General features: G+C 54.0%; 4 protein-coding genes and 1 pseudogene across 7 annotated transcripts in view; 4 read left to right on the forward strand and 1 right to left on the reverse strand.

The window, feature by feature from the left end:
• ZGPAT (zinc finger CCCH-type and G-patch domain containing) overlaps positions 1 to 13,180 on the forward strand; it is a 20,510-nt gene extending 7,330 nt beyond the window's left edge. The window contains exons 2-6 of the mRNA XM_063098309.1: positions 10,779 to 10,912; positions 11,034 to 11,189; positions 11,958 to 12,077; positions 12,148 to 12,553; positions 12,758 to 13,180. Coding sequence (XP_062954379.1) covers positions 10,779 to 10,912; positions 11,034 to 11,189; positions 11,958 to 12,077; positions 12,148 to 12,553; positions 12,758 to 12,896 — 955 coding nt within the window. The 3' untranslated portion in view covers positions 12,897 to 13,180. The remainder of the gene's footprint in view (positions 1 to 10,778; positions 10,913 to 11,033; positions 11,190 to 11,957; positions 12,078 to 12,147; positions 12,554 to 12,757) is intronic.
• LOC134379058 (glutamate dehydrogenase 1, mitochondrial-like) lies at positions 1,867 to 3,026 on the forward strand (annotated as a pseudogene).
• A 1,749-nt stretch (positions 13,181 to 14,929) lies between the features above and the next one.
• Positions 14,930 to 16,093, forward strand: LIME1 (Lck interacting transmembrane adaptor 1). The gene is made up of 4 exons (XM_063075257.1): positions 14,930 to 14,987; positions 15,093 to 15,145; positions 15,264 to 15,637; positions 15,737 to 16,093. Exons 1-4 carry the CDS (start codon positions 14,977 to 14,979, stop codon positions 16,028 to 16,030), a joined length of 732 nt encoding a protein of 243 aa, XP_062931327.1. The 5' UTR covers positions 14,930 to 14,976; the 3' UTR covers positions 16,031 to 16,093.
• An 879-nt stretch (positions 16,094 to 16,972) lies between these two features.
• SLC2A4RG (SLC2A4 regulator) lies at positions 16,973 to 20,840 on the forward strand. Its single transcript, XM_063100561.1, has 8 exons — positions 16,973 to 17,234; positions 17,556 to 17,647; positions 18,498 to 18,607; positions 19,241 to 19,428; positions 19,507 to 19,607; positions 19,687 to 19,963; positions 20,048 to 20,106; positions 20,194 to 20,840. The coding sequence occupies exons 1-8, from the start codon at positions 17,049 to 17,051 to the stop codon at positions 20,303 to 20,305; spliced, it is 1,125 nt and encodes a 374-aa protein (XP_062956631.1). The 5' UTR covers positions 16,973 to 17,048; the 3' UTR covers positions 20,306 to 20,840.
• Positions 20,841 to 21,034: 194 nt separating this feature from the next.
• ZBTB46 (zinc finger and BTB domain containing 46) overlaps positions 21,035 to 26,935 on the reverse strand; it is a 72,306-nt gene continuing 66,405 nt past the window's right edge. For all 4 annotated transcript variants that reach the window (XM_063109120.1, XM_063109094.1, XM_063109110.1 and 1 more), the window contains exon 5: positions 21,035 to 25,047. In XM_063109120.1, the coding sequence (XP_062965190.1) occupies positions 24,643 to 25,047 (405 nt within the window). In that variant the 3' untranslated portion in view covers positions 21,035 to 24,642. The remainder of the gene's footprint in view (positions 25,048 to 26,935) is intronic.

Genomic DNA, 26,935 nt, shown 5'->3' on the forward strand with positions numbered 1-26,935 from the left:
CTTATTGTCTCTGTGTAAAATGAGTCTCTTATAGGTAGCATAGAGTTGGATATATATATTTTTTTAATCCATTCTTCCAATCTCAGCCTTTTAATTGGAGAGTTTAGTCCATTTACAGCTAAAGTAATTACTGATAAGGATTTACTTCTGTCATTTTACTATTTGTTTTCTATATGTCATATCTTTTTTATTTCTTATGTCCTCCATTAGTGCATTCTTTGTTTACTTTTTCTAGTATGCATTTTGATTTCCTTCTCTTTTTCTTTTCTGCATATTTTTTAGTTATTTTCTTAATGGTTACCTTGGGGATATGATTAACATTTAAATTTATAACAATGTAGTTTGAATCAATACCAATTTAGCTTTAATAGTACACAAAACTCTTCTATGTAGCTCTTCCTCCTTATATTGTTACTGTTAAAAATTACATCCTTATACATTGTGCATCCAGAAATATTGATTATGATCATTGCTTTTCCGCACTTTTCTTTTAAATCATACAGGAAAGAGAGATAAGTTATAAACCAAAAATATAATAATACTGGCTTTTATATTTACTTATGAACACTAGTTACCTTTACCAGTGCTCATATCACCACTTGAGCTACTGTCTAGTGTTCTTTTGTTTCAACTTGCAGAACTCCCTTTAGCATTTCTTGTAGGGCAGGTCTACTACTTATGAACTCCCTTAGCTTTTGTTTATACAGGAATGTCTTGATTTTTCCATCATTTTTGAAGGATAGTCTTGCCAGATATGGAATTCTTGGATGACAGGGGTTTTTTTCTTTCAGGACTGTACATGTCTTCCCACTGCCTTCTGTCCTCAATAGTTTTTGATGAGAAATTGTCTGTTATCTTTTTTATTTTTATTTTTTCCTGGCTGCTGGCCTGTACAGGTATTGAAACCTGGGCTTTGGTGTTATCAGCACCATTGGCTGTTAATCTTACTGAAGATCCTTTGTACATGACAAGTTACTTCTCTCTTGCTACTTTAAAGATTCTCTGTCTCTGGGTTTCAATAGTTCGAATATAATGTGTTTCAGTGTGGATCTCTCTGAATTTATATGACTTGGAATTTGTTGACTTCTTGGATGTGTAGATTAATGTCTTTTATCAAATTTTGAAAGCTTTGAAGGCCAGGTGAGGCCGCAGCAGACATGGAGGCCTAGCACCTGGGTGGCATGTGGCCCCCAGAGTCCGTCCTCCCCATTAGGCAACGAGCAGCCAAAGGGAAGGGACAGCCAGACAGGCAGGAAGCTGCAGCTTAAAAGGGCAGCCCGCATTAGGTCTCTTCTCCCTCCATCATAGGGCCTTCAAGTGCACCTCTCTCGCAGCCCACACGCACCTTGCCTCCACCCACCGCCAAGTACTGCCGCCTGGTTAAAGTGCTGATTCTATCACAGGCCTGCCCGCCACCCTGGGCTAGGTGGCCACCAATTCAGCAGTGCTGCTGGGCTGGGCCCACAGGCAGACTGAGGCCAGTGCCCCACAGCTGGTTCTTGTGCCACCCGCCAGCACCACTACAGCAAGGCTGTGGCCAACCATGAGGACAGCCCCAACTTCTTCAAGGTGGTGGAGGGCTTCTTTGACTGTAGTGCCAGCATCATGGAGGACAAGTTGGTGGAGGACCTAAAGACCCAAGAGAGTGAGAAGCCAAAGCAGAACTGAGTGTGCAGCATCCTGCGGATCATCAAGCCCTGCAGTCATGTGCTGAGCCTCTTCTTTCCCATCTGGTGTGACGACAGCTCCTGGGAGGTCATTGAGGGCTACCAGGCCCAGCACAGCCAGCACTGCAGGCCCTGCAAGGGAGGTGTCCATTACAGCACCAATGTGAGTGTAGATGAAGTAAAAGCTTTGGCTTCTCTGATGACGTGTAAGTGTGCAGTGGTTGTTGTGCCATTTGGGAGTGCTAAAGCCACTGTTAGATCAATCCCAAAACTATACTGACAGCAAATTGGAAAGGATCACCAGGAGGTTCACCATGGAACTAACAAAGAAGGGTTTTATTGGTCCAGGCATTGATGTGTCTGCCCCAGACATGCGCACAGGCCAGTGAGAGATGTCCTGGATCACTGACACCTGTGCTAGCACCAAAGGGCACTATGATATTAATGAACATGCCTGCATTACTGGCAAACCCATCAGTCAAGGAGGCATCCATGGACACATCTCTGCTACTGGCTGTGGTGTTTACCATGGAATAGAAAACTTCATCAATGAAACTTTTTACATAAGCATTTTAGGAGTGACACTGGCTTTTGGAGAGAGAACATTTGCTGTTCAGGAGTTTGGTGATGTAGTCCTGCACTCCATGAGATATTTACATCATTTTGGTGCTAAATGTGTTGGTGTTGCTGAATCTGATGGGAACATATGGAATCTAGATGGTATCGACCCAAAGGAACTATATGACTTCAAATTGCAACATGTATCAATTTTAGGCTACCCCAAGGCAAGGATCTATGAAGGAAGCATCTTGAAGGCCAACTGTGATATACTGATCCCTGCTGCCAGCGAGAAGCAGTTGACCAAATCCAGTGCACCCAGGATCATTGCTGAAGGTGTCAGGGGCCAACAACTCCAGAAACTGGTAAGATTTTCCTGGAAAGAAACATGTGGTTGTTCCAGATCTCTACTTGAATGCTGGAGGAGTGACAGTGGCTTACTTTGAGTAGCTAAAGAATCTAAATCATGTCAGCTACAGCCGTTTGACCTTCAGATGTGAAAGGGATTCTAACTACCACTTGCTCATGTCTGTTCAAGAGAGTTTAGAAAGAGAATTTGGAAACTGCAGTGGAACTGTGTCCATTGTACACACAGCAGAGTTCCAGGACAAGATGTCAGGTGCATCTGAGAAAGACATCATGCACTCTGGCTTAGCTTACATGATAGAGCATTCCGCTGGGCAAACTATGCATGCAGCCATGAAGTATAACCCGGGATTGGACCTGAGAGCAGCTGCCTATGTCAGTGCCATCAAGAAAGTTTTCGAAGCGTACGATGAAGCCAGCGTGACCTTCACGTAGATGCATCACACAGTGTACGGTGAAGCCAGCATGACCTTCACGTAGATGGATCTTGACTTCCTCACTACTCTCTTCATCTGTAACTTCTGCAGGCCTGTCACAAGTTTACATGTAACCAAAGAACTCTCTCTCATGCCTCATTACATACAGACACTGTTCTCAGCAAGTCAGTCCATATCCACCCCATAAGAAAGAAATTAAGGTTAGAGGATCATGTATGAGCTGATGAGTGTGAAAGTAGAAATCACCTAGGCCAGAGAGCCACTTGGGTATTTTGCCTTTAAATGAAAAGGCTCTTCCCAGCAGTCAGTGCTGTTGCGAGGGAAGGCTCAGTCAGGAGCAGCAGTTACTTGCTTCTTTTGCTCTGGACAAATCTGGGACATGCTGTGACTTTGACACATTTAAATAATAGATGTGTGGCTGTTATGGCCAACGTCCGACGGGTAAAAGAAATTTGCCCACGAGAACCGTGTAATAGGAAAAGGAAAAGAGTTTATTTCTGGCAGCCAGGGCTAGGCAGGCCAATCGAGGAGCGCAGCCCCGAGTTGAAACCTCTCGCAGCTTTTAGTTTTAGCTAGGCGGGAATTTTTCGCACCTGACACAATCTAGCCAATGCAAGCAAGCCAGCGATACATAAGCTAATTTTTGTGGGTAGCCCTGTAGCCCCTCCCCACCCTAGATTCCCCATAGGGACTTTTCAGGCTAAAATGGCAGAGCCACCTAAAATGGCATTGGACATGCTACTCTGTTTATTCCCCCATTTATTTTAGCAAGCGACTTGTACAGAAGCAGAATGCATATGTTAAGGTCAGTAGGGGTTGGGGCGTCCCTTAACATGGCATTTTCAAAAGGTGGCATGATCCACAAATGAGTTATTGGTATTTTACAACAGCAAAATAACTACATTTTACAGATTGCAAACAAAAATAAAAGCTGTTTGTTTTTATGCATTTTATTCTTTTGGGGTAAAATAAGTACATGCTGCTGTAATAAAATTGCCTTTAATCACTTAACAAGCCTGACCTTGATTCAAGCAGTGAATGCCTATAAACATGATGAAACAAGTTGTATTTTTATAACATAATATAGTATCATTTATAGCTTATCAGTCATGTATTGTTCAGCAAAAATAAAAAGCCTGGTGGAGAATTAAGTTATATTCAGACCTGCAAATCATGGAGGCTATTTTTGTTAAGACTGTGTGGATTTTGCTAACTGTAATTATGACACACAACCTAAAGAATGCAGTATCCTCCTTATGTTAATTAATTGTTCTTCTCTTTTGAATACCTATAGTGTTGACTAATTGAACAATAATTCAAGTAAAGTGTCCCAGAAAGAAGCCCCTTGGGTTCCCTGTTTGGAGTCTGGCTGACTCTGAGTATTACCAATGGCCCAGACCTGACCTGACTCCTCTCCTCTCAGAGGCTTTACATCCAGCACCCAGCTAACAGTAGGCTGGAAAACAACTGTGGGTTGACTATTTTGTTTGGGAGTTATTTGGCCAGGCCCTTTTGAACAATAGTGTCCCAATGAAGTACTAGGTATTATTTATGTAAGAATGAAGAATGGGGTTTTTTTGGTTTTGTTTTTTAAACAGTACCCTTTCAGAAATTTCTGACTACTTTGTAACTGCATGACTTGGCCTGGTGATAAAAGCTGTTATTAAAAGTCTACTTTTTTAAAAAACAACACATTCAGAAAGTTTCCACCATTATTCTTTATATCTTCAAATACGATTTCTGTCCCTTTCTCTTTGTCCTCTACTTCTGGAACTCTTGCTGTGCATGCTACTAGTGTGCCTGCTGGTGTACCACAGGTCCTGCAAGCTCGCTGTATTGTTCCTCATTCTTTTCTGTTTTTCATTTGGATTAATTCATTTGACCTGTGTTCAAGTTCACTGTTTCTTCTGCATGCTCAGTCTGCTGTTGAACCCCTCTGATGAGTTTTTTCATTTCAGTTATTATACTGTTTAGATTCAGAATTTCTATTTGGTTCATTTTTATAATATGTATTACTTCATAAATATTCTGTGTTTGTTTAGACATTGTTCTTCTGTTTTCCTGTAGTTCATTATCCATGGCTTCCTTTAGTTTTCTGAGTATGCTTAAGACAGTTAACTTAAAGTCTTTGTCTAGTAGGTCAAATGTCTGGGCTCCTTCAGGAAAAGTTCTATTAATTTATTTCCAATGAATGGACATACTCTCTTGTTTCTTGCATGCCTTGTATTATTTTATTGGAACCTGGACAATTTGAATATTATAATGTGGTTTCTCTGAAAATCAGATTCTCCTCCCTCCCAAAGTGGTTGTAATTTTTCATTTATGTAGCCACTTGTCTAACCTACTTTTGTGAAGTCTGTATTCTGTCATGTGTGCTCATTGAAGTCTCTGTTCTGTTAGGTTAGTGGTCGGCTAGTGTTTGTTGTGGGTTTTGTTTGTTTTTTTTCTCAGTTGGCTGGCTGGTACAGGGATCAAACCCCAGACCTTGGTGTTATCAGCACCACGCTCTAACCAACTGAGATGACTAGCCTCAGCTAATGATTTGACAAAGATTTCCTTAAATGTCTGGAGTCAAAAATTTTAAAAAGTAAAGACCCTTCCATTCTTTGCACATGGCTCTACACTGGGCCCTCCTTTGTTGCCTAGCCAGGCGGTTTGGAATTCGTTCTCAGCTTTCACTTCCTGCCTATGTGGAGGCTAGAGATAAGCCAGCAGTGAAAGTTCAGGGTCTTCCCAGGTGCTTCTGAGCCCGTGTCTGGCCCTGGGTGTGTACATGGTCTTCTGGATTTCCAGTTGTACACAGGAGCTTTCCAAAGCCCTGTTCCCCCACATGACTCTTTCCCTAGCCTCTTCCTTCCTAGCTTCTCTGTCTGTTGCTGCTTGCTCCATCTGTTATCTCTGCTCCAGGCAGCTTCTGGTAGTACATGCCTTTAAATGTTTTTAATAAATACTACTTCAGAAGCTGCCCCGGCCCTGAGAGAGTTTCAAGGAGATGAAGCCAAGGCAGCCCTTGAGTCGACCCTTGGAGCCACCGGGAAGGTTACAGTATACAACTTGGGAAAAGTCTGTGTCATCCCCTCTGATACCAGCATCCCACATCAGGAACAACAGGTGGCCACTTTGTGGGGAATAGCAGATGGTAGTCAGATAAGCATAAACTGTTGTAACACTCTGTCACTGAAATTTAGCAGATTCCTACCTCATTAAACATTGATCTAGGGCCAGCCCATGGCTCACTTGGGAGAGTGTGGTGCTGATAACACCGGGGCCACGGGTTCAGATCCCTATATAGGGATGGCCAGTTAGCTCACTTCAGAGAGTGTAGTGCTAATAACACCAAGTCAAGGGTTAAGATCCCCTTACCGGTCATCTTTTAAATAAATGAATGAATGAATGAATGAATGAATCAATCAATCAATCAAACAAACATCTGATTGTTAGATTCCAGAGTTATGAAGAAGTTGATTATGATAGCTTTTGACAGATTAATTGTTGCTTCAGTGGAGAGACAGATCCTTGGAGATTCTCCACCATTCTAGTGATGTCTATCTGTGTTGTTGAGTTTTTAACTGTGCTTTTTAATCTTAGTTTCTTAGTGGTTGCTTTGGGGGTTGCAGTATGTGTCTTTAGCTTATCACAATGTACATCAGATTAATAAGACTGACTTAATTCTTTATGGCAGTTTTTCTGTGACATTTCTCCATTTCTCCCTCCGCCTTTTTGCTTTACTGTCATACATGTTACATCCGTGTATGTTATAAAGTCAACTGTTCAATTTTGTAATTATTGCTTCAAACATATTTCTTAAAGTAAAAAAGAAGAGACACACACACACATGCGTCTTTTTTATCACCAGTGTGTTTGCTGTGGCTGGTGTTTGCTCTTCTCACCTGTGCACTCGAGGCACTGTCTGGTGGGATCCATCTCCTCTGAGGGGCTTCCTGCACAGCTTCTTATGGGGCAGGGCTGGGGCAGCAAGTCCAGTGTGTTTGTCTCGGAATGTCTTCATTTCATCTTCATATCTGAAGGATAGTTTTATTGATACAGAATTCTTGATTGACAGTTGTTGTTTTTTTTCAGCAATTCAAAATGTCACCACACTGCCTTCTGGGCTCTGTTGTTTCCCCTGAGAAATCGTGTGTCAATCAAATTGTCATTCTTTTGAAATAAAGTTTGGTTTTTTTTTCTTGCTGATTTCAAAATGTTCTCTTTGTCTTTGGCCTTTAGTAGTTTGTGATGTATCTCCCTGTGGATCTCTTTGCATGTATCCTGTTTGGGCTTCAGTAAGCTTCTTGGATCTGTAGATTAATGTTTTGTTTTACCAAATTTGGAATTTTCACCCATTATTTGATCAAAATTTTTTTCTGTTTCTCTCTCATCTCCTTTTGGGTCTCCCACTGCATTGTTGGTGTGCTTGATGTTGTCATGTAGGTCTCTGAGGCTCTGTTCGTTTTTTCCCCCCAGTCTTTTTTTTCTTTATTCTTCAGATTAGGTAATTCCTATTGATTTTTTTCCTCTATCATCTCACATCTGCTGAGTTCATGTAGTGATTTTTTTTTTTTTTTTAAATAGGCTTTATTTTAGAGCAGTTTTTGGTTCTCGGCAAAATTAAGTGGAAGGTACAGAGATTTTCCGTATACCCCTGGCCTCACACATGCACAGCCAACCCCCCAATGCTATCACTCTTTTGCACTGGAGGGCACATTTGTTACAATTGATGAACCTACATTGACACGTCGTTGTCACCCAGAGTCCATAGCTGACTTTAGAGTTCGCTGTTGGTGTCATGTATGGTATGGGTTTTGATGAGCGTATGAGGACATGTATCCTCTATCGCAGTACCATGCAGAGCACCTTCACCTCCTAAAAATCTTCTGTGCTCCACCTGCTCATCTCCCCTCCCTCTTACATCTAGTGAATTTCCTTTCACTGATGGCACTTTTCAACTCTGGAATTTCCAGTTGATTCCTTTTATATAATTTCTACCTCTTTTTAAGATTTCCTGTTTCTCAAGCCATTATTGTATTTTTGTATAATTCTTTGAACACACTTATAGTAGTTGCTTTGAAGTCTTTACTAAATTCAACATCTGGCCCATTCAGAGTTAGATTCTATCAACTGCTTTTCTCCATAAATATGGATCACACTTTATCCTGTTTGTTTGCCTGTCTTATAATATTTGTTGAAAACTAGACGTTTCAGATGATATATTTTATATCTGGATTCTGAATTGTTTTCTTCTGTTTTTTTGCTTTTTTTTTTTTTTTTGTCTTTTTCGTGACCGGCACTCAGCCAGTGAGTGCACCGGCCATTCCTATATAGGATCCGAACCAACGGCGGGAGCGTAGCCGCGCTCCCAGCGCCGCACTCTCCCGAGTGCGCCACGGGCTCGGCCCCTGTTTTTTTGCTTTATTCTAACTAAGTTTTCTGGACTTAAACTGCAAAATCTTTCTCCCCCCACAGTGTGCAGCTTCTGTTATTTCTGCTCAGATTTTTAAATTCATTTTTATTTTTTAGCCTGGCTTCCTCATGGTTGCTTCTGTGTCTGCATAGCTTAGTGGTCAGCCAGTGATTTAGGATAAGGACGTGCTCAAATACTTCTAGCCCAGAAGGCCCTCCCCACTGTTGGCCAGTCGAGCCGAATGACTTAGAGAGCACATTCCAAGCCCAGCAGTCCCACTCTCTGCCTTCACTTTCCCTTGGAATCTCTTGGAGCTCTGAACACATGCATCAGTTTCCTGTGGAGCCAGAGATGGGAGTGAGCTGAGCCCTTCCGTGGCTCGCTCATTCTCCAGGTGTCCCTATTAAATATCTGCTGTCCCATGCTTACCCACCCCACTGGGATCTAACCTGAGATGATCAGAGTTGTCAGTTTTCTCCATCAATTTTTATCTAGTTCACCACTTTTAGCTACAAGGCTCTGGGTTTTGCCCTCTACCCTAGTCCACCCTCTCTGCTGCTGGTTTTTACAGCAGCCTTGAGCTAGGAAAGCTCTCGTGCTGCCTGACCAGGGGTGAGGCAGGGCATCTCCTGGTGAGAAGGCATCTCCTGGACCAGAAGGCTGCTCTGGTCCATACCTGAGCAGTTGTCAAGAATAACTCTTCTCAAGTGTGTTGTCTGCTTTGGTCAGTTTCCAGAACTCTGAATTGGCAAGTTTTGACAGTTCTGTCCAGTTTTAGAGTTGTTTTCCTGTGGGGATGATTCAACCACCTCTACCTAGCCAGAGCTAGAACTCAGAACCTTCTTTATAGTTCTGAATTGCCATTTTCAGGTTTAAGTCTTCACATTCTGGAATGTATTTCTGTAAATGTAGGCCATTGAGTTGGGGCCTATATGAAAGCCCCCTTTTTCCTTACAAAGCCCGCAGTTCCTCCCCCGGCTCACCTGCGAGGCTTCCTCTGTCATTTGTGCAGGGAGCTCTTCCTGCCTGCTCTCCTTTCTTCCGTGGGTCGGTGTGCCCATTCTCTTAGTTTTACATTCATTTTATGGATATGCCATTAATTTAACTACTCTCCGTGGTTGGAAACTTATGTTATCGTCAAGTTTCTCATATTTTAACATCCTTGTGGCTAAATCTTGGCCTACGTATTACTTCTTCAAGATCACGTCCTAGAAGCACTTGCTTCTGTTACGGTTTCAGATGTTGAAGATTCCTCCAGAAAGGTTTGATTAATTGATGCTCCATGTGTGTTGCAGGGATGTTTAATTGAACTCACCTGTGGGTTTGGGCCTTCCCTTTTGAAACACATTCTTTTCATCCTCAGTAGAATGGAACTGTCCAGCCACAGTCTCCGCTGCAGTGCACTTGGGGCGCTGGCAGTCACTAGCAGCACCTGTGTGCTGTCTGGAACCCTGGCCTGGGGAAGCACCTGAGGCCGTCTTTGCCTGCCAAGGGAGATTACCAAAACTCCTGCCTAGGAGAAGAGCCCCGGCTCCATGTCGTGGAGTAAATGCCAGTCCTCAGTCGGTCTTGTGGGTTAAAACGATTTCCTTTTTAAAATGATGGCACGGGAGCAGTAGGGGTGGTTAGTCTCTTCATGTCTTTATTTGGCAAAGTTAAAGGTCACAGTCCGACGTCTGTCCCCACATTTCCTCTTCGTTCTCTCTTTCTCTGTCTCAGTTTTGGTTTTAACTTTACTGGTTCACTGATATCTGAAAGTCAAGGCACCACTGTTACGGCTGTGCTCTCCTAGTTGATGTGGGGAGGACTGTCCTGTGAGCACACACACACCCCAGCACATCTGCCTTTATTGCCTGTTGTGTCTGGGGCTTGGTGTCTGGTGGAGAAGTGGTGGGACGCTGTGATCACAAGGTCGCCTGCCATGTTGTTACTGCAGCCCAGAAAGTAGTGAGCAACAGGAGACGTCTTCTCATAGTAACCAAGCCCATCCTGAGAGAGAATAAGTGTGTGTGTGTGTGTGTGTGTGCGCGTGCGTGCACGTATGTGTGTATGCATATATGTGTGCGTGTTTGTGTGTGTGGTGTGTGTATGTGCATGTGCCATATGTGTAGGCATATGTGTGTGTGCATGTGTGTTTAGTGTCTATGTGAGTATGTGTGTGTCAGAATATGTGTGTATCTGTTGTGAGAGAGAAAGAGACAGTGTGTATGTGTACATGCTTTTGTGTGTACATTTCCCTGCTGTTCTCCTTTCAGGGCAGTGCCTGGGCAGGTGGGCTCAGTGCTCCTGGGTTTACTTGCCCCTGGTGGGCCATGTCTGAGCCTCTGTCCCCTGTGGCCCTCTCTGCAGGTTCTCCCATGGGCAGGTGGTCTCTGTGGATGAGCTACGCCCCTTCCAAGACCCAGACCTGAGCTCCCTGCAGGCTGGCTCTGCATGTCTGGCCAAGCACCAGGATGGCCTCTGGCACCCAGCGCGGATCACTGGTGAGGCTGGCCGTGGAGGCCTCCCTGGTGGATTTTACTGAACCACAGGGCCCTTCCTGACTGGTGGCACCTCCCCATCCAGGCTGCTGACCTGAAGCCCGTCTCTGTCCTCCCCTCCCAGATGTGGACAGCGGCTACTACACAGTCAAGTTTGACTCGCTGCTGCTGAAGGAGGCCGTGGTAGAGGGGGACAGCATCCTGCCACCCCTGCGTACAGAGGCTGCAGAGTCCTCCGACTCAGACAGTAGTGATACGGGTGATGCCAGCTATGCCCGAGGTATGACTGCAGCAAGGTGGCTGTGCCCAGGGGGAAGGGGGTGACGAGACAGCGTGTGCAGGGCCTGGGGTAGGTCTGAGACCCAGAGAAGCAGGGACCCGGCCTTTGTTTTCAAGGAGTGTATGCGCAACAGTGACAGTCTCACTGATGTGAGGCCATGGCTGTCCATGGTGGGGAGGAGTCACTGATGTCACAGCTGCCCAGGAAGTCACAGGGAGTGCCCAGCTGACTGGGTGTGGCATGCAGAAAGGGGCCGCTGCTTCAAATGGCCTCCCAGACTTGGGGTCTGGGTGCCTTGGTGGATAGGGGTGGAAGGGATTCTGGCAGGCAGAGAGTGTGTCCAGACAGCCAGGGCAGAAGTTTTAGGAAGGGGAACTGGGGGCAGTGGTCAGCTCTTCAGAGGGTCTGTCAGGATGAAGATGGAGAGGTATCCCTAGGGATCTGTTGTACGAGTTGGTGGTTTCTGAAGCCCCATGTCCATGGTGATGGGGGGGTGAGCCAAGGGAGTAAAGTTGGCGACACAGCCTGATGAAAATGGAGAGGAGAGAGGCAGGGGCTGTGGAGAAGGGGCCATGCAATGGCCAGGTCGCCACCCCGAGGTGTGAGAGGGCTGGAGCCGACTGCCCATTGCCATGTGCCCACAATAGACCTGGGCGGCCAGGAGAGAACCCAGGGTGTGGGGAGTTGGGGCCCTGCCCAGGAGCTGAGCTCAGGGCGCTACATGGAGTCCTCTGGCCTGGCCAAGTCACTGTCCTCTCTCTCTCGCAGTGGTGGAATCAGGCACTGTGGACACCAATACCTGCAGCTCTGCCTTCGCTGGCTGGGAGGTTCACACTCGGGGCATCGGCTCCAGACTCCTCGCCAAGATGGGCTATGAGTTTGGCAAGGGTGAGTGCATGTGCCCAGAGAGGAGAGGGGCCATCCAGAAGCAGCAGTGCCAACCCTGTGTGTTCCGTAGGTCTGGGCCGGCATGCAGAAGGCCGGGTGGAGCCCATTCATGCCGTGGTGCTGCCACGAGGAAAGTCACTGGACCAGTGCGCGGAGATTCTGCAGAAGAGAGCCAGGGGCAGCAAGGCTGGCGCCAGCAGGACCCCAAAGTGCTTGGGAAAAGGGCACAGGCCTGGGGGCCGCCTGCCCCCTAAGAACATGTTTGACTTCCTGAATGAGAAGCTGCAAGGCCAGACTCCTAGGGCCCTGGAGGCTGGGGTGGCTGCCCCAGGGAGGAGGGGCAAGGACATGTACCATGCCAGCAAGAGTGCCAGGCGGGCCCTGAGCCTGCAGCTCCTTCAGACCGGGCAGAAAATCGAGCAGACCCAGCGGGACATCCGCAACATCCAGGAGGCCCTTGCCCGCAATGCTGGCCGGTAAGTGTGGAGCCTAACTCAGGACAGAGGGTGGCCTGGGGTGACCATGCCCACAGGGCGCATGCGGGAGGTCACCTGACCCAAGAGTGGTGGGCTAAGTCTAAGGAGGATCTAGACGTTGGAGGATGGGCAGTGGCCACAGCAACCTGGGGGCTTGGTGGCAGTGGCCCAGAAGCCCACACTGACTGGCAGACCCCTCCCTAGGCACAGTGTGGCAGCAGCTCAGCTGGAGGAGAAGCTGGCGGGAGCCCAGCGGCAGCTGGGGCAGCTCCAGGCTCAGGAGGCAGGCCTGCAGCAGGAGCAGAGGAAGGCGGACACCCACAAGAAGATGACTGAGTTCTAGAGTCCCCATGCACACCGTGGACGGGGTCCTGGGACCCCAGCTGCCCTTGGGAAGACCAGCTGCTGCCCTGAACCTAGGGCGCCACCTAAAGAGGGGCCAGCCACTCCCAGGCTAGCCCCCTCAGCCTTTGTGCTGGCCTGGGGCGTGTGCACACAGCTGAGTGGACATGGGGCTGCAGGGTCACTTCCAGACACTTTCTTACCCACCAAGTCCACTTGCCCGTGTCTGGGGCATCTCCTCAGCAAGGACATTAAAATGATTTCGTCGCAGTGTCATTCCATGGAGACTTGGCTCGCTGCGGGGTCTCTGGGTAGAGCGGGATTGCGGCTGTGGCAATAGATGGGCCTTGCTGGATGGGGCCTGTGTGAGGCCACTGCTCCTTCCCAGTGCTGGAGGGCACAGGAGGACCAGCATTCTCCCTTCTCTCCCTCCTGACGGGCTGGTCAGAGCCCAGTGTGCCCTCATGTTGCCTGACACCCACAAACGGGCGGAGCTCGGTGCTGCTTAGGTGGCTCAGACTGTCGTGGGAGGAGCCCTTGTTAGTGAGGCAGGCAGACCTGGCTGGGTGAATCTGGGGGTTCGGCGCCAGTCCTTGGCAGCCGCTGACTATCCAGTTTGCCTGCTCGACCATCCTCATCGTATGCGTCCTTCTCGTGTGTGGAGGGCATAAGTTGGGTGCTCATAACGGTCTCGTCTAGACCTCGGGCGGTGCTGCAGTCAGTGGGTGAGGTTTCACTGGTGGCTGCAGTGGCAGCGGTTGCTGGGGAGGTGCTCCCAGACGTGGGGGCAGGAAGTGAGGTGGGGAGCTCTGCTGAGAACTGCACAGACACCTTCCTGGTCTGCGCTAGACAGGGCTGAAGAGGAGCCCTTGGCCTGTGGCCTCGGTAAGTGACTCTTCGGTCTCTGCCTGGGCAGTGCCCCAAACCCCTTGGTGCCCTCCTGGAGGCAGTGGAGGGCTGGGGTCTCAGGCCTAATCCCTGCTGGGTCAGGCCATTGGAACCTGGGTGTGGTGGAGTTAGCCTGGGCTCTCTTGTGAGAAGCACTCTTCCTGGATCTGGGCAGACTGGCCCCGACTTCCAGGAGACCACCCCCTCACCCCCTAACTCCTGCCTCCTGCCATACTGTGCCAATTGTGGGCCCCCACCCCCAGTAGCTCTGCTAAGACCCCAGGAAGGGGACAACTCCTATGGCAGAGACAGTCGGGAGGGAGAGGAGAAGTGGGGGAGTCAGTGCCCAAAACAGGGCCCTTCTGCGTGCTGACCCTGCCCTTCCAGCTCCTCAGGGGGGTGGACTCTGTAGTGAGTGGCCTGGGGGCATTACCTGCGAAAAATGGGTCACACCTTGAACAGGGGGTGGCTTCTGGTGAGGTCCGTGGCCCGTTGTTCACAGGCCCAGCGGTTTCCCTGGGTTTTGGGTTTGGGCTGCAGTGACCACAGTGGGACCTCAGCCAGGCAGTGCTGCCTGGCCCCTCCTCACTGGCCACGCTTGGCCATTACCACAGTCACCCTCGCTGACTTGGATGGGGCCAGGCAGAGCACACCTCCACCACACTTGCCTCACCAGGAGTCCTAGCCAGGGGCAGGAAGGTGGGCGCCTCTGTGGGAGTGAGGGCTGGGGTGCCTTGGGGTTTCCTGTGTGCTGAGTCAGAGCCAGAGGGGAGGAGCCCTCCAACAGGGTGAGGTGTGAAAGTCAGACTGCCAGGTAGGTACCTGATCCCCTCAGCCAGACCCCAGTGCCCCTCCCTCTTCTGCCCCCAGGCCCTGGCTGCACAGGATGGGGCCACAGGTGCCCTTGGCCCCTCCTGCTCTTTGGGTCCTAGGGTTCTTCACCCTGCTCCTCTGGCTGTGGGCGCTGTGCACAGCCTGCCACAGGTACGTCCATCCCAGCCATTGCGGGGCCTGAGTGGGGAGGGGCTCCAGGCAGGTGCATGCCCCTAGCACTGCACGTGCTTCTGCACTGGGCCTTGGACCAGGAGCTGATTGCCCCTGCTCCCCAGCTCTGCCCCCCTGCCCTGATGACACTCTTGCCCCCAGGAAGCGGGAGCAGAGGCAGTGGACCAGGCCGCAGGGCAGTGAGAGGCATGCACAAGTGGTGAGTGCCAGGCTGTCCTCGGGGCCTGGGCGGGGCTGGCAAGGGACCGACCAGCCTTCCTTGCCCCCAGTCACCGCTGAGACAGACCTACCTATGCTCCCTCAGCAAGTCGGACACCAGACTGCACGAGCTGCACCGGGGCCCACGCAGCTGCAGAGGTGGGCAGAGCAGGGGAGAGTGGGGTGGGGAGGCGGGGCTTGCTATCCGGTACCCCAACCCTCATGGCCAGACCTGCTCCTGGCTCCTGAGTCACTTCTGCCCTGACCCTGCCCCCAGCCCCGCGGCCTGCCAGCATGGATCTCCTGCACCCACACTGGCTGGAGGTGTCCAGGGACACGACCAGACCACAGGCGGGACCCTCCGCCTTCCCACAGCAGGAGCTGCCCTGGGCCCCGCCTGCTGACACCGCCACTACGCCCTCCGTTGGCCCCGAGGCCACCTATTCCAACGTGGGGCTGGCTACAATCCCCAGGGCCAGCCTGGCAGCCAGCCCTGTGGTGTGGGCAGGGGCTTGGCTGACCAGCGGCTGTGCTGGGCCTGGGGCCAGACCCGTAGTGGCTGAGTATGCCTGCATCCAGAAGCTCAAGGGGACAGATCGGTGCCCCCAAGAACCACACCAGGGAAAGACTGAGATGACGCCAGCTGCTCAGGTAAACTGGACTAGGGTAGGACATGGCACGTGGGGCTTGGCAGATCTTTGACAGGTTGGATGGTGCTGACCCCTCCCTGGGTGGTCTTTCTCTCTCCAGGTAGACATCTTGTACTCCAGGGTCTGCAAGCCTAAAAGGAGGAACCCAGAACTCACCATGGACCAGCCAGACCCCAGTGGCAGGGGAGCAATTCTGGCCCCAGAGAGTCTCTTGGCCCATGAGGCCCTCCCGCTCAGGGGCCAAGGCATGAACAACGGCCCCCTGGAAAATGTGTATGAGAGCATCCGGGAGATGGGGTTCCCTGAGAGCCTAGAGCCTCCTAGCTCTGTTAGTATGAGCGGACATATTCAGGGCATCAAGCCCCCCCATCGCCTTCCACCTGTCTCCACCTAGGGATGGGTTGGAGACCCTTCCCTGCTCTGAACACTCAAGTACAAATGTTCCTTTCTCCGGAGTAAGGCGTACCCTCTCCGCACCGCTGACAGCGTAGATCCCAGATCCCAGGACTGCCAGCCTATGAGGTCCTGGCAACAGCAGTGGCCAACCTCCCCGGGTTCTAGAGAAGGCCCGCATCTAAATAAATCCCCATGGCAGGAAGATGAACACGTCTACCCTTCTTGAAAGCTAGGGGGGTTGGGGTCGGGGTGGAGAGTTGTCTGGAAGGATCAGAGACCCCCTTTTGGCCTTGGGAGCGGGCCTGGGCCCTGTCACGTGAGGCCATGCCCCAGCCGGGGCTGGTGGGGCCATGAACTCAGTGATGGGGAGGGCGGAAGGCAGCGCTTGTGGCGGTGGTTTCCAGGCCGAGCCGGTCCCGGCAGGCAGTGCAGCCCGCCGGCAGGGTGGCCCCCACGGGGTGGGACTTGGACCCTGAACTCCACGGGAGGGCTCCACCACCCAGTCCCTGCGTGTTACGTAAGGGGTGGAGAGGTGGGTCTTCGTGCGTGAAAGAGTAACATGCTGCTGGGAGACGCGCCAAAGAGCGCGGCCCCGTCCCAGGTTCCGGCAGCCCCGCCAGCACGCCTCGAGGGAAGCCGGCCCTCCGCGAGGGCGGGAACACGCGGGCGACCGGGGCTGGGCGGGGACGAGGGGCAGTCAGCGAGCGGTGGCACCGGGACTGGGCCGGCTTCGCCCCCCTCGCCGCGCGGGAGCGACCCTGGAGGGGGCGGGGCCGCGGGACGCAAACCAATGGGCGCGCGCGCCGGGGCCGGGGCGGGGCCGCAGATCGCGGGCCAATGGGCGGGGGGGGCCGCGCGGAGGGGGCGTGGCCGGCCGGCAGCCTCCGGGCGGCGCGGCGCGGGCGGCGGCCGGATCCGGGGTGGGGGTCGGCGGCCCGCCCAGCCCGGCCCGGCCCGGGGCCGCGTCCCAAGAGCCCGCCCTCGCCGCTGCAGCCTGGGCGTCCGGCCGGCCGGCCATGGAGGCCGAGCGCCCCCCCGCGCCGGGCCCGGGCTGCGAGCGTCCCCCGCCCCGCGCCGCCGGCCTCGACCCCGCGGCTGCGCCCGCCCCGGACGCCCGGACGCCGCGAGCCGAGGCGCCGTGGCTGCGTGCCCAGGGCCAGGGCCCGCGCTCCGCGCCTGTGACAGGGCCCGCGCCGCCGCAGGTACCGAGCCCGTGGCCGACGAAGTTCCTCCCGCCGCAAAGATGGCGTCGGGCCCCGCGCCTCGGGCCGGGCGGGGGCGGGGACGGGGGACCGCGTCCGAGGTCCCGGGGCAGGCGGGAGCGGGGGGCCGCGTCCGAGGTCCCGGGGCAGGCGGGAGCGGGGGGCCGCGTCCGAGGTCCCGGGGTTGGGTTGGCCGCCCGGGAGTGCTTCCCGCTGCGGGCCGGGGGCGGGGCCGCGCGTCCACACCGGCCGCAGCCGGTTCGGAGCGGGCCTAGGGGAGGCCGGGCCCGGCCACCTCCGCTGAGCCCGCCCCATCCGCAGGAGCCGCCGCCGCGGGCCGCCGGCCGGGGCGCCCCGGGGGCGGGGGCGGGGCTCCTGACGCCGTCGGCGCACATCCCGGTGCCAGCGCAGAGGTGAGCGGGGCCGCCTCCCCTGGCCAGGTGGGCGTGTGCGCACGTGCGTCGGTGGGTGGGGCGCGGAGACGTGCCTGCCCGCCCCTTTCCAAGGGAGGCCTAGGAGGAGGGCAGGTCGGGGTCCCGAACCTCGAGCTGCGCGGCTCTCTGGGGGTGGGGCAGAAGTGTTAAACGTGCTTGGGTCCCAGACCGCCCGCCCCATCCCGGGGGCCAGAGCGCAGGGTTGAGAGGGGGTGGCTGTCAGTGTCCGCGCAGAAGAGACTGCGCAGTCGGCGTGGGAAGTCCCTGAGGCTTCTGACCGCTCGTTTCTCCTCCCCACCCCTGCCGTGCTCTGAGCCTCGGGCTGACCGCGCGGGCAGGGGCGGGTTCTGGTCCGGCCCGCTGAGACCTGGGGACCCGCTTGTGCTTCAAGCCCAATCTCCCCCCGGCTGCTGCCGACTGCTGGCAGCTCCCGCCCTCCCAGGCCTGGCTCTAGGCCTGCAGCTGCCGTTGCACAACCCTGGTTAACGTGTGATGGGGGGAGGGCTGGGCCAGGCCCGGCCCGGCCCCACCGGTGGGGCCTCAGACCCCTGTTCAGCACGAAGGTCTGAGTGAACTACGGTGGAACAAAGGCCGGGTTGTAGAGAACTCAGGCTTCAAGGAGACCCCGGCTCTGTTCCTGGTGGTTCCTGGCGATTTTCGGCTCTGCAACCCGAGCTGGGGGTGGAGCCAGGCCTCCCGCCCAGCGCACCAAGGGTGAGGCAGCCTGGTGTGTGCACACGTGCCCAGGCCTGCACGTGTATGCTGGTCCAGGGGAGGGGCCTAGAGCACTAGCCGGGCCCCACCTGCACCCTGCCTCCATCTCCTCCAGAGCCAACCCAGGAAAAGCCCGGTTGGACGAAGTCATGGCGGCCGCAGCTCTTACAAGCCTGTCCACCAGTCCTCTCCTGCTGGGGGCCCCGGCTGCAGCCTTCAGCCCAGGTGAGACAGCGGTCTGTGCTCAGAAGTATGGCTGGGGGCAGGACCCAGGACCGCTGTTCCCTCTGGACCCTACAGTCACCCAACCTCTCTGGGACAAGCCGAGCCCTCGGGCTTTCCAAACATGCCTCTTGAGTTCTCTTTCTACAATGGACGTTTGGTGCTGGCCAGTTAGCTCAGTTGGTTAGAGCATGGTGCTCATAACACCAAGATCCAGGGTTTGATCCCTGTACTGACCAGCTGCAAAAAAATAAAAAGTAAAATAAATCAAATGGATATCTGGATCCTCCGTGCTCCTCACTGAGGCCAAGCTGTGGTGCCCCAGGCCTTCCAGCCCCACTTGGCTGGCCACACTGCCCCAGCACCACCTCCCCAATTCCCTCACTACCCCCCGCTGGCCCCACATGGAATGTGTGTCTACCCTTTCCTGTGTAGGGAAGGCTTCTCCCCAAGGCCTCCAGGCCGATTCTTTCTGGCCAAAACCTCTTCCAAGAGGCTCTCTGCCTCCCAAGCTCACCTGGGAACAGATGATCAGGTGGCAGCTCAGAGATAGGAGCTCACTGGGGTCAGCAGGCCGCAGTTTCTGCAGAGCAGCTTGAGCCTGCCCAAGGTCCTGAGCATGGTATGTCCCCACAGAGTCCAGTCTGGCGCCCTGGAAGGAGGCCCTGGTGCAGCCACCAGGCAGCTACAGCAGCAGCAGCAACAGTGGAGACTGGGGCTGGGACCTGGCCAGTGACCAGTCCTCTCCGTCCACCCCATCGCCCCCGCTGCCCCCTGAGGCAGCCCAGTTTCTGTTTGGGGAGCCAGCCCTGAGGAAAAGGAAGGTGAGCTTGGAGACAGCTCTCTGGGGGGTGGGAAGGATTCAGGCAGCTGATCCTGACCACTGGTCCCTGTCACCCCAGAGCTCAGTCCAGGTCATGTTCCAGTGTCTGTGGAAGAGCTGTGGGAAGGTGCTGAGCACAGCGTCTGGGATGCAGAGACACATCCGCCTGGTGCACCTGGGGTGCGGTGGGGCCTGGGGGCTGGGCCGGGGTGGGAGTGGGCCAGGCCACCTCTTCGGGTCTCAGCAGCTGTGTCCTCAGCAGGAGGCAGGCAGACACAGAACAGAGCGATGGTGAGGAAGACTTCTACTATACAGAGCTGGACGTTAGTGTGGACACTCTGACCGATGGGCTATCCAGCCTGACTCCGGTGTCCCCCATGGCCTCTGTGCCACCCGCTTTCCCCCGCCTGGAGCTGCCAGAGCTGCTGGAGCCCTCAGCCCTGCCCAGCCTGCTACGACCACTGGCCCTGCCCCCGTCCCCCATGCTGAGCTCTGTGGCTCCCCCTCGGGCATGCCACAATGACCATGCCTACCAGGTGGGTGGGGCCACAGGTGGCAGCTGGGGACTGAGCTCAGGGTGCTCTGGAGGAGAGTGAAGTCTTGGCTGTGTCTCCCCCCAGGGCTGCCTGCCACCCACCCGCCTGGAGCCACAGGCCACAGAGGTCAGAGCCAACCTGAGGTGCGTGTGACAGGAGGGGCTGGGGCAGGTGCCAGGCAGGAAGGGTCCTGGCCCAACAATGCCCCATGTCCCCTGTGTATCCCCCAGGAAGCCCCGTGGTGATGCCAAGAAGTGCAGGAAGGTGTACGGCATGGACCGTCGGGACCTTTGGTGCACGGCCTGCCGCTGGAAGAAAGCCTGCCAGCGGTTCCTGGACTGAGCCCACCCACCGGTGCTGACACCTGGCTTCTAGGGCTTTTTAAAGGAGAAAATAAGCTACCACCTCTCCTTCCCCCACCCCTTTATCCCCAGTGTGGGGCTAAAGCAGCTCTGGGAGAGCCCCAGGGCCTAGCCTCTCCCAGCTGCAGGGTCTACTTTTTAAGGGGGGAGGTGGGAGTTGGTGACCCTGAACCCCCACAGGTGGGGGTAGGAGGTCCCACCACTCAAAGTGCCTCTGAAGAAACCAGCTTTTTGCACTAAAGCCAAACCACAGCGCTGCCCCTGGTCCCTGGGGTGGCTGCCCTCCCTGCCTGTCGGCCCCTGGATTTGCCAAGGATGTTGACAGGCCCAGCTGCAGGGGCCAGTCTGCAATGCACTTTGAGGGGTGTCGGGGAGGGGACTCCCCTGCTCGCACTTAATGCGATGGTTTGAGGGCCCTGGGGCTGATATGTTACCATGTTTGCAAAGCTCAGGTGTCTCACGTCTGGGCCATGCCAGGCGAGGAGAAAAATTAAAGACTTGGGGTTTTTCCAGAAGCTGCGTCTGCTGTCTGGGGGGAAGGCCATGGGACTGGGCCCTTTGGTGGGAGGCTGGCAGCAAGCCACAGAGGGCTGGGTGGTCACCCCCTGGCTACCTCCACCCAGGGTGAGGCTGGGGGAGGGGACAGTCTGAAACATACAAGAGGCATCTGCTTGGAGCAGCAATTTTCCAATTTATTGAAAGTGATCACTTTGCAAGAATGTCTAAGCTAATCCCGTCACAGAAAGGAAACCAGCAGGCAGGCCCAGAGTACGCCTAGGCAGACTAGAAACCGCGAGACCCACTATAGAGAAGGTAATGTTTACCTGTCCTGTGGCTACAGAGAAGCAGGACAACAGAGCCGTGACTTCCCACCAACTGATTACAAAAAGTCTCCTCCCCCAGATAATAAACACATCTCCAATAACAAGCACAGGTTTATAATAATTAATATAAAGCCAATATAATATAGATTATTTCCAGAAAAAACTCAACAGTCTTCAAACACTGCCCTTTTTTTTTTTTTTTTTTTTTTTTTGTCTGTTTTTCTTGACAGGTTGAAAGCATGTTGAAAAAAATAAATATTTAAGAAAAGCACACACACAGCACCCTCACTACAAGTAGTTCTAAAAGGGTCGCATACAAAACACAATATAGGATCTAAAAAATAAAAATCACCATTAAATATGGCTTTCTTAAGAGTTGCACGTGTCACAAAATGAGCTAAAATAAGATTATCTCTCATAATATTGCAAAAAGTTCCAGTTTTTGCATTTTCTTAGAGTTTTCTTTTTTAAAAAGGAAGATGTGCAAAGTTGGAAGCAGTAAGCTGTGTCCTTTAAGTCAGGTCCCTATTGAGTCCTGGCAGTCAGTGTCTGTTTCCCCAAACCCAGAGAGTCCAAATATACAACCTGGTCAGGATCCAGAGCTTGATACAAAAAATCATGTGGTTTCCCTGCCCCCACCCCTCCAAATACCACCCCCGACAATGGACTGTGTTCCACTCTGGTGCTGCAAACACCAAGATACAGACAGACACAAACAAAAACGTGAAATGCAATTTACACATATTTTCTTCTTCATAAAAAAATATTTATTAGTTTGAACACTGATTTAAAAAAAAAGTCACATTAAAAAAAAAACCTTTCATGACGTGTCCTTTCCCTCCATGCCTCCTGAGTGATGGATGTGTTTGTCTGGATCTGAAACTACAGTCTCCAAGCGAGAGTAACAAACCTGCCACACAGCAAACTCGGGGAAGGTGGTGGGAGAGGAATTGGGACCTTGGTTTTCCAGTACAGTATTGGTTTTAAGGAAGGAGATGCCTCTGTGGCACCGACAGGGGACCCCCAAAAAGGTCAGCAAAGGCAGTAAGAACTGGAAGCTGGCGGTCAGAAAGAGCAAGATGTCCTGAGTGCGGAGGCAGAGGTGCCATTTGGGGGAGGTGGCCTGGGGGTCCTAGGCAGGATGGCCTGAGAGGTGGGGATTGGTACAAAACTCAGAGACACGTGTTGGTAGCAAAGGTCTGTCTGGTTGGCTGCCAAGCGCATTTTATAAGAAAGTAGGTCTGTTTAGAAAAGGGGTTTAAAAAGTGGGGGGAGGTACAAAGTTCTGAGAGCCCTCAAAGGGGCCCGAGCAGGGGTGGAGGCTCGGCTGCAACTCAGGGCACTGCCCACTGGAGCCGCCCCAGAGCCCACCTGCCACAATGAGAGTGGGCAGTGAGCTTGCCCCACTGCTGTCCCCACACTCGTGTGGAGGGGCATCTGGCCCTCTTGCTTCTAAGGACTCCCGCTTTGAGGTGCTCATGGACCCCCAGCTGACGGGGTGTGCAGGAAGACTGCCAAGAGCACCCGCTTGTAACGGGTGGAAGTGGGGGCTAATATATTTATTTATTTATTTATTTTAAGATGACCAGTAAGGGGATCTTAACCCTTGACTTGGTGTTGTCAGCACCAGGCTCTCCCAAGTGAGCTCACCGGCCATCCCTATATAGGGATCCGAACCGTGGCCTTGGTGTTATCAGCACCACACTCCCAAGTGAGCCACGGGCTGGCCCGCGGGGGCTGATTTAAACAAACAAAAACAAAAGCTGTGACTTCTCCCGTGTGGCACAGGACCTGCAGGACAGCACGGCCCTGGTCCCCCAGGCAGCAGCCGGTCAGGGAAGCTGGTACTCGGGGTGCATTATCAGGGGACAGTGCTTCACACAATGCCTGAACCTCAGTTACACTTCTGTGGGCTTTTCCTTTTTCCCCTAGAAAGGGTAGACGTGACCATAGAAAAGCTGGTAAATGCCACTCTGGTTGACAGCCTGGAAAGAGAAAATAAAAGCTGTCCCTCGGCTGGATACTAAAGCTTCGCACCCCATGGAGTCCTTGCATGGGGGGGGGGGGTCCCCGAGGGAGGGTGGAGGTCAGCCCACTTCCACCTCTCATGTGGAAGCACAACACCCAAAGTGCGTAGTGCCGGTGGGCTTGTACCAGAAAGAGGCAGTGACAGAAGGAATGTCTTCGCATCAAGTGCTGTCAAAGACAGCCCCGGCAAAGAAGAGGACAGGCTAGCACGCTGGCCGGCAGGTGAGAGTCTGGGCAGCCTGCCTGCCCCGGACCCTCAAAGCCAGGCAGTGCGCTTTCACTTGGAGGAAAGGAACATGTCGTGAGCTCCTTTGGAAATACGGCAAGATGGCTGGACAACGACAAAGGAAAAACAACCCTACATAATTGTATCAAGTGAGAAAATAATGCCAAAGTAATTTTATGTAACTACCTCGATATGTCTCTGACTACTTATCAGTTTGTTTGCCCCTCAGGTGTAAGCAGTGCGCAGCAGTTAGGAACTCCCACCTCCAGTGTTTAGCAGCAGCAACGGCTGGGGCCCGGCTCCAGCCCGGCCCAGGAGGGTCAGCAGGTATGGCCGGGCTGGGCCGTGGGCATGGAGAGATGGGTGGAGCCCAAGCAGACAAGGCGGCCGAGGTTCTCCAAGGAAGTGCACACAGAACAGGAAGCTGAGGCCTCGCCAAGAACACCCGGTGTGAGCCTGCAGTGGGGAACATGGGGGGCCAAGGCCTGCGAGGAGCCCAGCCACCTCAGCCCCAGCTGGGCTGCTTCCACCTGAAGATAGCACCTGGGGCTCTCAGCTCCAGTGGGGGTTCTGTAGCTGTGTTGTGTTAAGCACCAAAGCCCAGAGGTAAGAGGGTTGCAGGACTTGCCATGCACTGGACCTGTGTTCTACAGGCTACCACAGGACAGCAGGAGCCAATGAGGGCAAAGGGCCACTGCGGTGGCCACAGGCAGTGACCTGGCTGCTGAGGGGGAGGAGGGATGGGGAAGGCAAGAGGGTGGGCTTGAGCAGTGCCCATGGCTGCACCAGGTGCACACAAAACACCCAAAACATACTCAGACCTGTGGCCTCGGGGCCACACTTGTTGACCTTGACCTGGTCACTGGACTGTCATCCCAAGTCAGGGAAGCCGCAGGGAGCTCCTTCGATGTCCTGAAGGAAGCGCCCCAGGTACAGCTTGGCCCCGCCCACACATCTGCAGGCACCTGCTGAGGACTTGGGAGCACATGCTCTTACTTTGCTCAAACCCACCCTGTGCCCACCTCACAACTTTGCATTTGGTCCCCGCTGGGGTTGCGCCTGCCTCTTGGCCCACAGGGCTGGTTTCTGGGGAGGGGGAGGCAGAATATGGGGGGACCTGAAAGAGGGGCTGTGAGAGGGGTCAGCATGGCTCTGTCCCCAGGTGACTGCAGAACCAGTGAGATGCACACACAGGTGCACAAGGCGATGTGGCCACCACCGCCCTGGACGGGTGGGGCCCTAAGAGATCCAGGTAAAGTCCTTGTCGGGTTCCCCTGCGGGGCTGCGGGGCCCCTGTGGTGAGTCCTCATCATCCTTATCATCCCCCAGCAGCACATCCTCCTGGGCCAGGCCCACATCGTCCTTCCACTTGGCCATGTCCTCGTCCTCGTCCTCTCCCAGCTCTTCCTCGCCCTCCCCTCGGGGGTCGTCGGGGTCCTCCAGGTAGGGCCCATCGCCAGGGAACAGCGCCTCTGGGGAGCCCTCGCCGGTGCCACCACCACGGTCCAGCGGCCCCATGCCACGTCCGGCACAGTCAGCACACACACCGTGGCGCCGAGAGCCATGCCTGATGCCCACGCTGGCGGCGGACATGAACACGCGGCTGCACACCTTGCACACGTACTTCTTGTCCTTGCTGTGCACCTGGGGGACAGGGCAGTCAGTGAGGGGTGAGGTCCCCTCAGGGTGAAGATGGGTCTAGTCACTGCCAGGCCCTGCAGGGGCATCCAGGAGGGACAGCCTCATGGCAGGGACCTGGGGGTGACAGGTCTGCCCATACCCCTGAGCCCTGGCTGTGGGGACCCTGCCCAGAGCCTGCATGGCAGATGCACCACAACATAGCCCTGTCCCCAGGGGATGCTGGGCCCTAAGGGTAGCAGTCTCCTCTCCCCCAGCCCTCTAGCCCCTAGCTGGGCCAGGTCTTGGCTTTGTCCAAACCCCCCTGACAGACTGGGCTGAGGGATCACCTCTCTGGACAGGAGCTCACTGAGCACCTCCCATGCCCGGGCCCCAGACGTTCACCCTGTGCAGAGCCAGAGGGAGCTGGCACGGCTGCCGGGCGGAGGCAGAGATGTGAGAAGACAGAGCCGGCTCTGGCCTGGGTCCTCGGGGTAGGCGATGGGGAGCCCCAATCTGCCTTCTGGGAAGCCCAGTCCAAGTGGCATCTCAGTGGGGGGCAGGAAGGGAGCCACGGGCAGAGAATGGTGGACGGAGAGGTGCTGGGAAGGAGTCCAGGAGGACGCAGAGCTGGGTGGGGGCAGGGGCGGCCCACACCCCGGCCTGGCTGCTGTGCGTGCTCCTCAGCCTCCTGCCCCCATGTGCTTGTAGATGGAAAGGGGCAAGCCTCCCACTCTCAGGATGTTTTGAGGTCAACTGAGATAGGCAAGGAGAGAGATTAGCAATTAGGGTCAGAGGAGGAGGTGTGCAGCCAGAGAGGGACGCAGCGGTGGCCCTCGGCCAGTGCTGTGCCCGGCAGGGAGAAGGAGCTGCATCGGGAGAGGGGCTTCAGGTGGGCAAGACACAAAGGTGACACACTCCTGGGGGGTCATCATCATAAACATACTACCCATCTACATCATGAGAGGAAGGGTTTCCTCTGTCCCTGCAAAGACTTCCTGGCAGGTGGTCATGGTGGCTGCCTCCTCGCCGTCCTCGGCTTCCCAAACTCATGGGCCCAAAGACCAAGAATGGCCCATCCTCTCCTTTCAAACCTGCCCTCCTCAAAGGCAGGGTTGCCACTAACTTCCACAAAACCGTGAACCATGAAGACCTAACTACTCAAATGTCTGCTGATAGAGCGTCTTCAGGACAATTTGTGAGGTTGGCAGCATGGCCTGGGATAGGTTGTCGTGTGGGGGATGTGAGGCTTTTGCAGACAGCTGGTGGCCCTCGGAGCTGGGGCACCACCGCCAAAGGCTTCCTTGAAAGTCCAAATGCACTAATTCTAGGAATACAGCCAGACAACTTGGTATCCAGGACCATTCCTTTGGGCTTTTTGGTTTGTTTGCTTTTCTATATTTTACACCCAAGGCTTTCCCCTACCCTCCTTCCAACAAAAGAACAAAAATTCAAGACCAAGACACAGTGGAAATTGTGTCCCCAACAGTGCTGATCTGGCACAAGCAGGCACAGGGAGAGCTGGAGTGAAGCCAGTGTGCCCACCGAGACTCCCCTCGGCCTGGGGCTCCCATGTGAGTGGAAGGCTGTGCCAGGACACTGGGGGAGGTGGCAAGGGGTGTCTCAGGGAGCCATAGGCGCCTCTCGGCCGGGAGCAGGTCAAGCACTGGTCCAAACAGACAAATGCTCTGGAAGGAAGTGAGGAAAGGATACTGGGTGCCATGGCAATCTGTCCCCAAGCCCTGGTGTGGTTCTGGAGCACAGTGCCAGCACGCACAGACCCTCAGCCCTGGCCACCACAGTGGAGCCTGTGCCCAGCTGCTCTGCCCCGAGCGGACGCATGGAGGGGCCAGGAAGAAGAATCGTCAGTGCCCACAAATGCTGGGTGGTGAAACTGGAGGTCTGGCCAGGCCAG

Source organism: Cynocephalus volans, chromosome 1, assembly GCF_027409185.1.
Source record: "Cynocephalus volans isolate mCynVol1 chromosome 1, mCynVol1.pri, whole genome shotgun sequence".
Taxonomy (NCBI): Eukaryota; Metazoa; Chordata; class Mammalia; order Dermoptera; family Cynocephalidae; genus Cynocephalus; species Cynocephalus volans.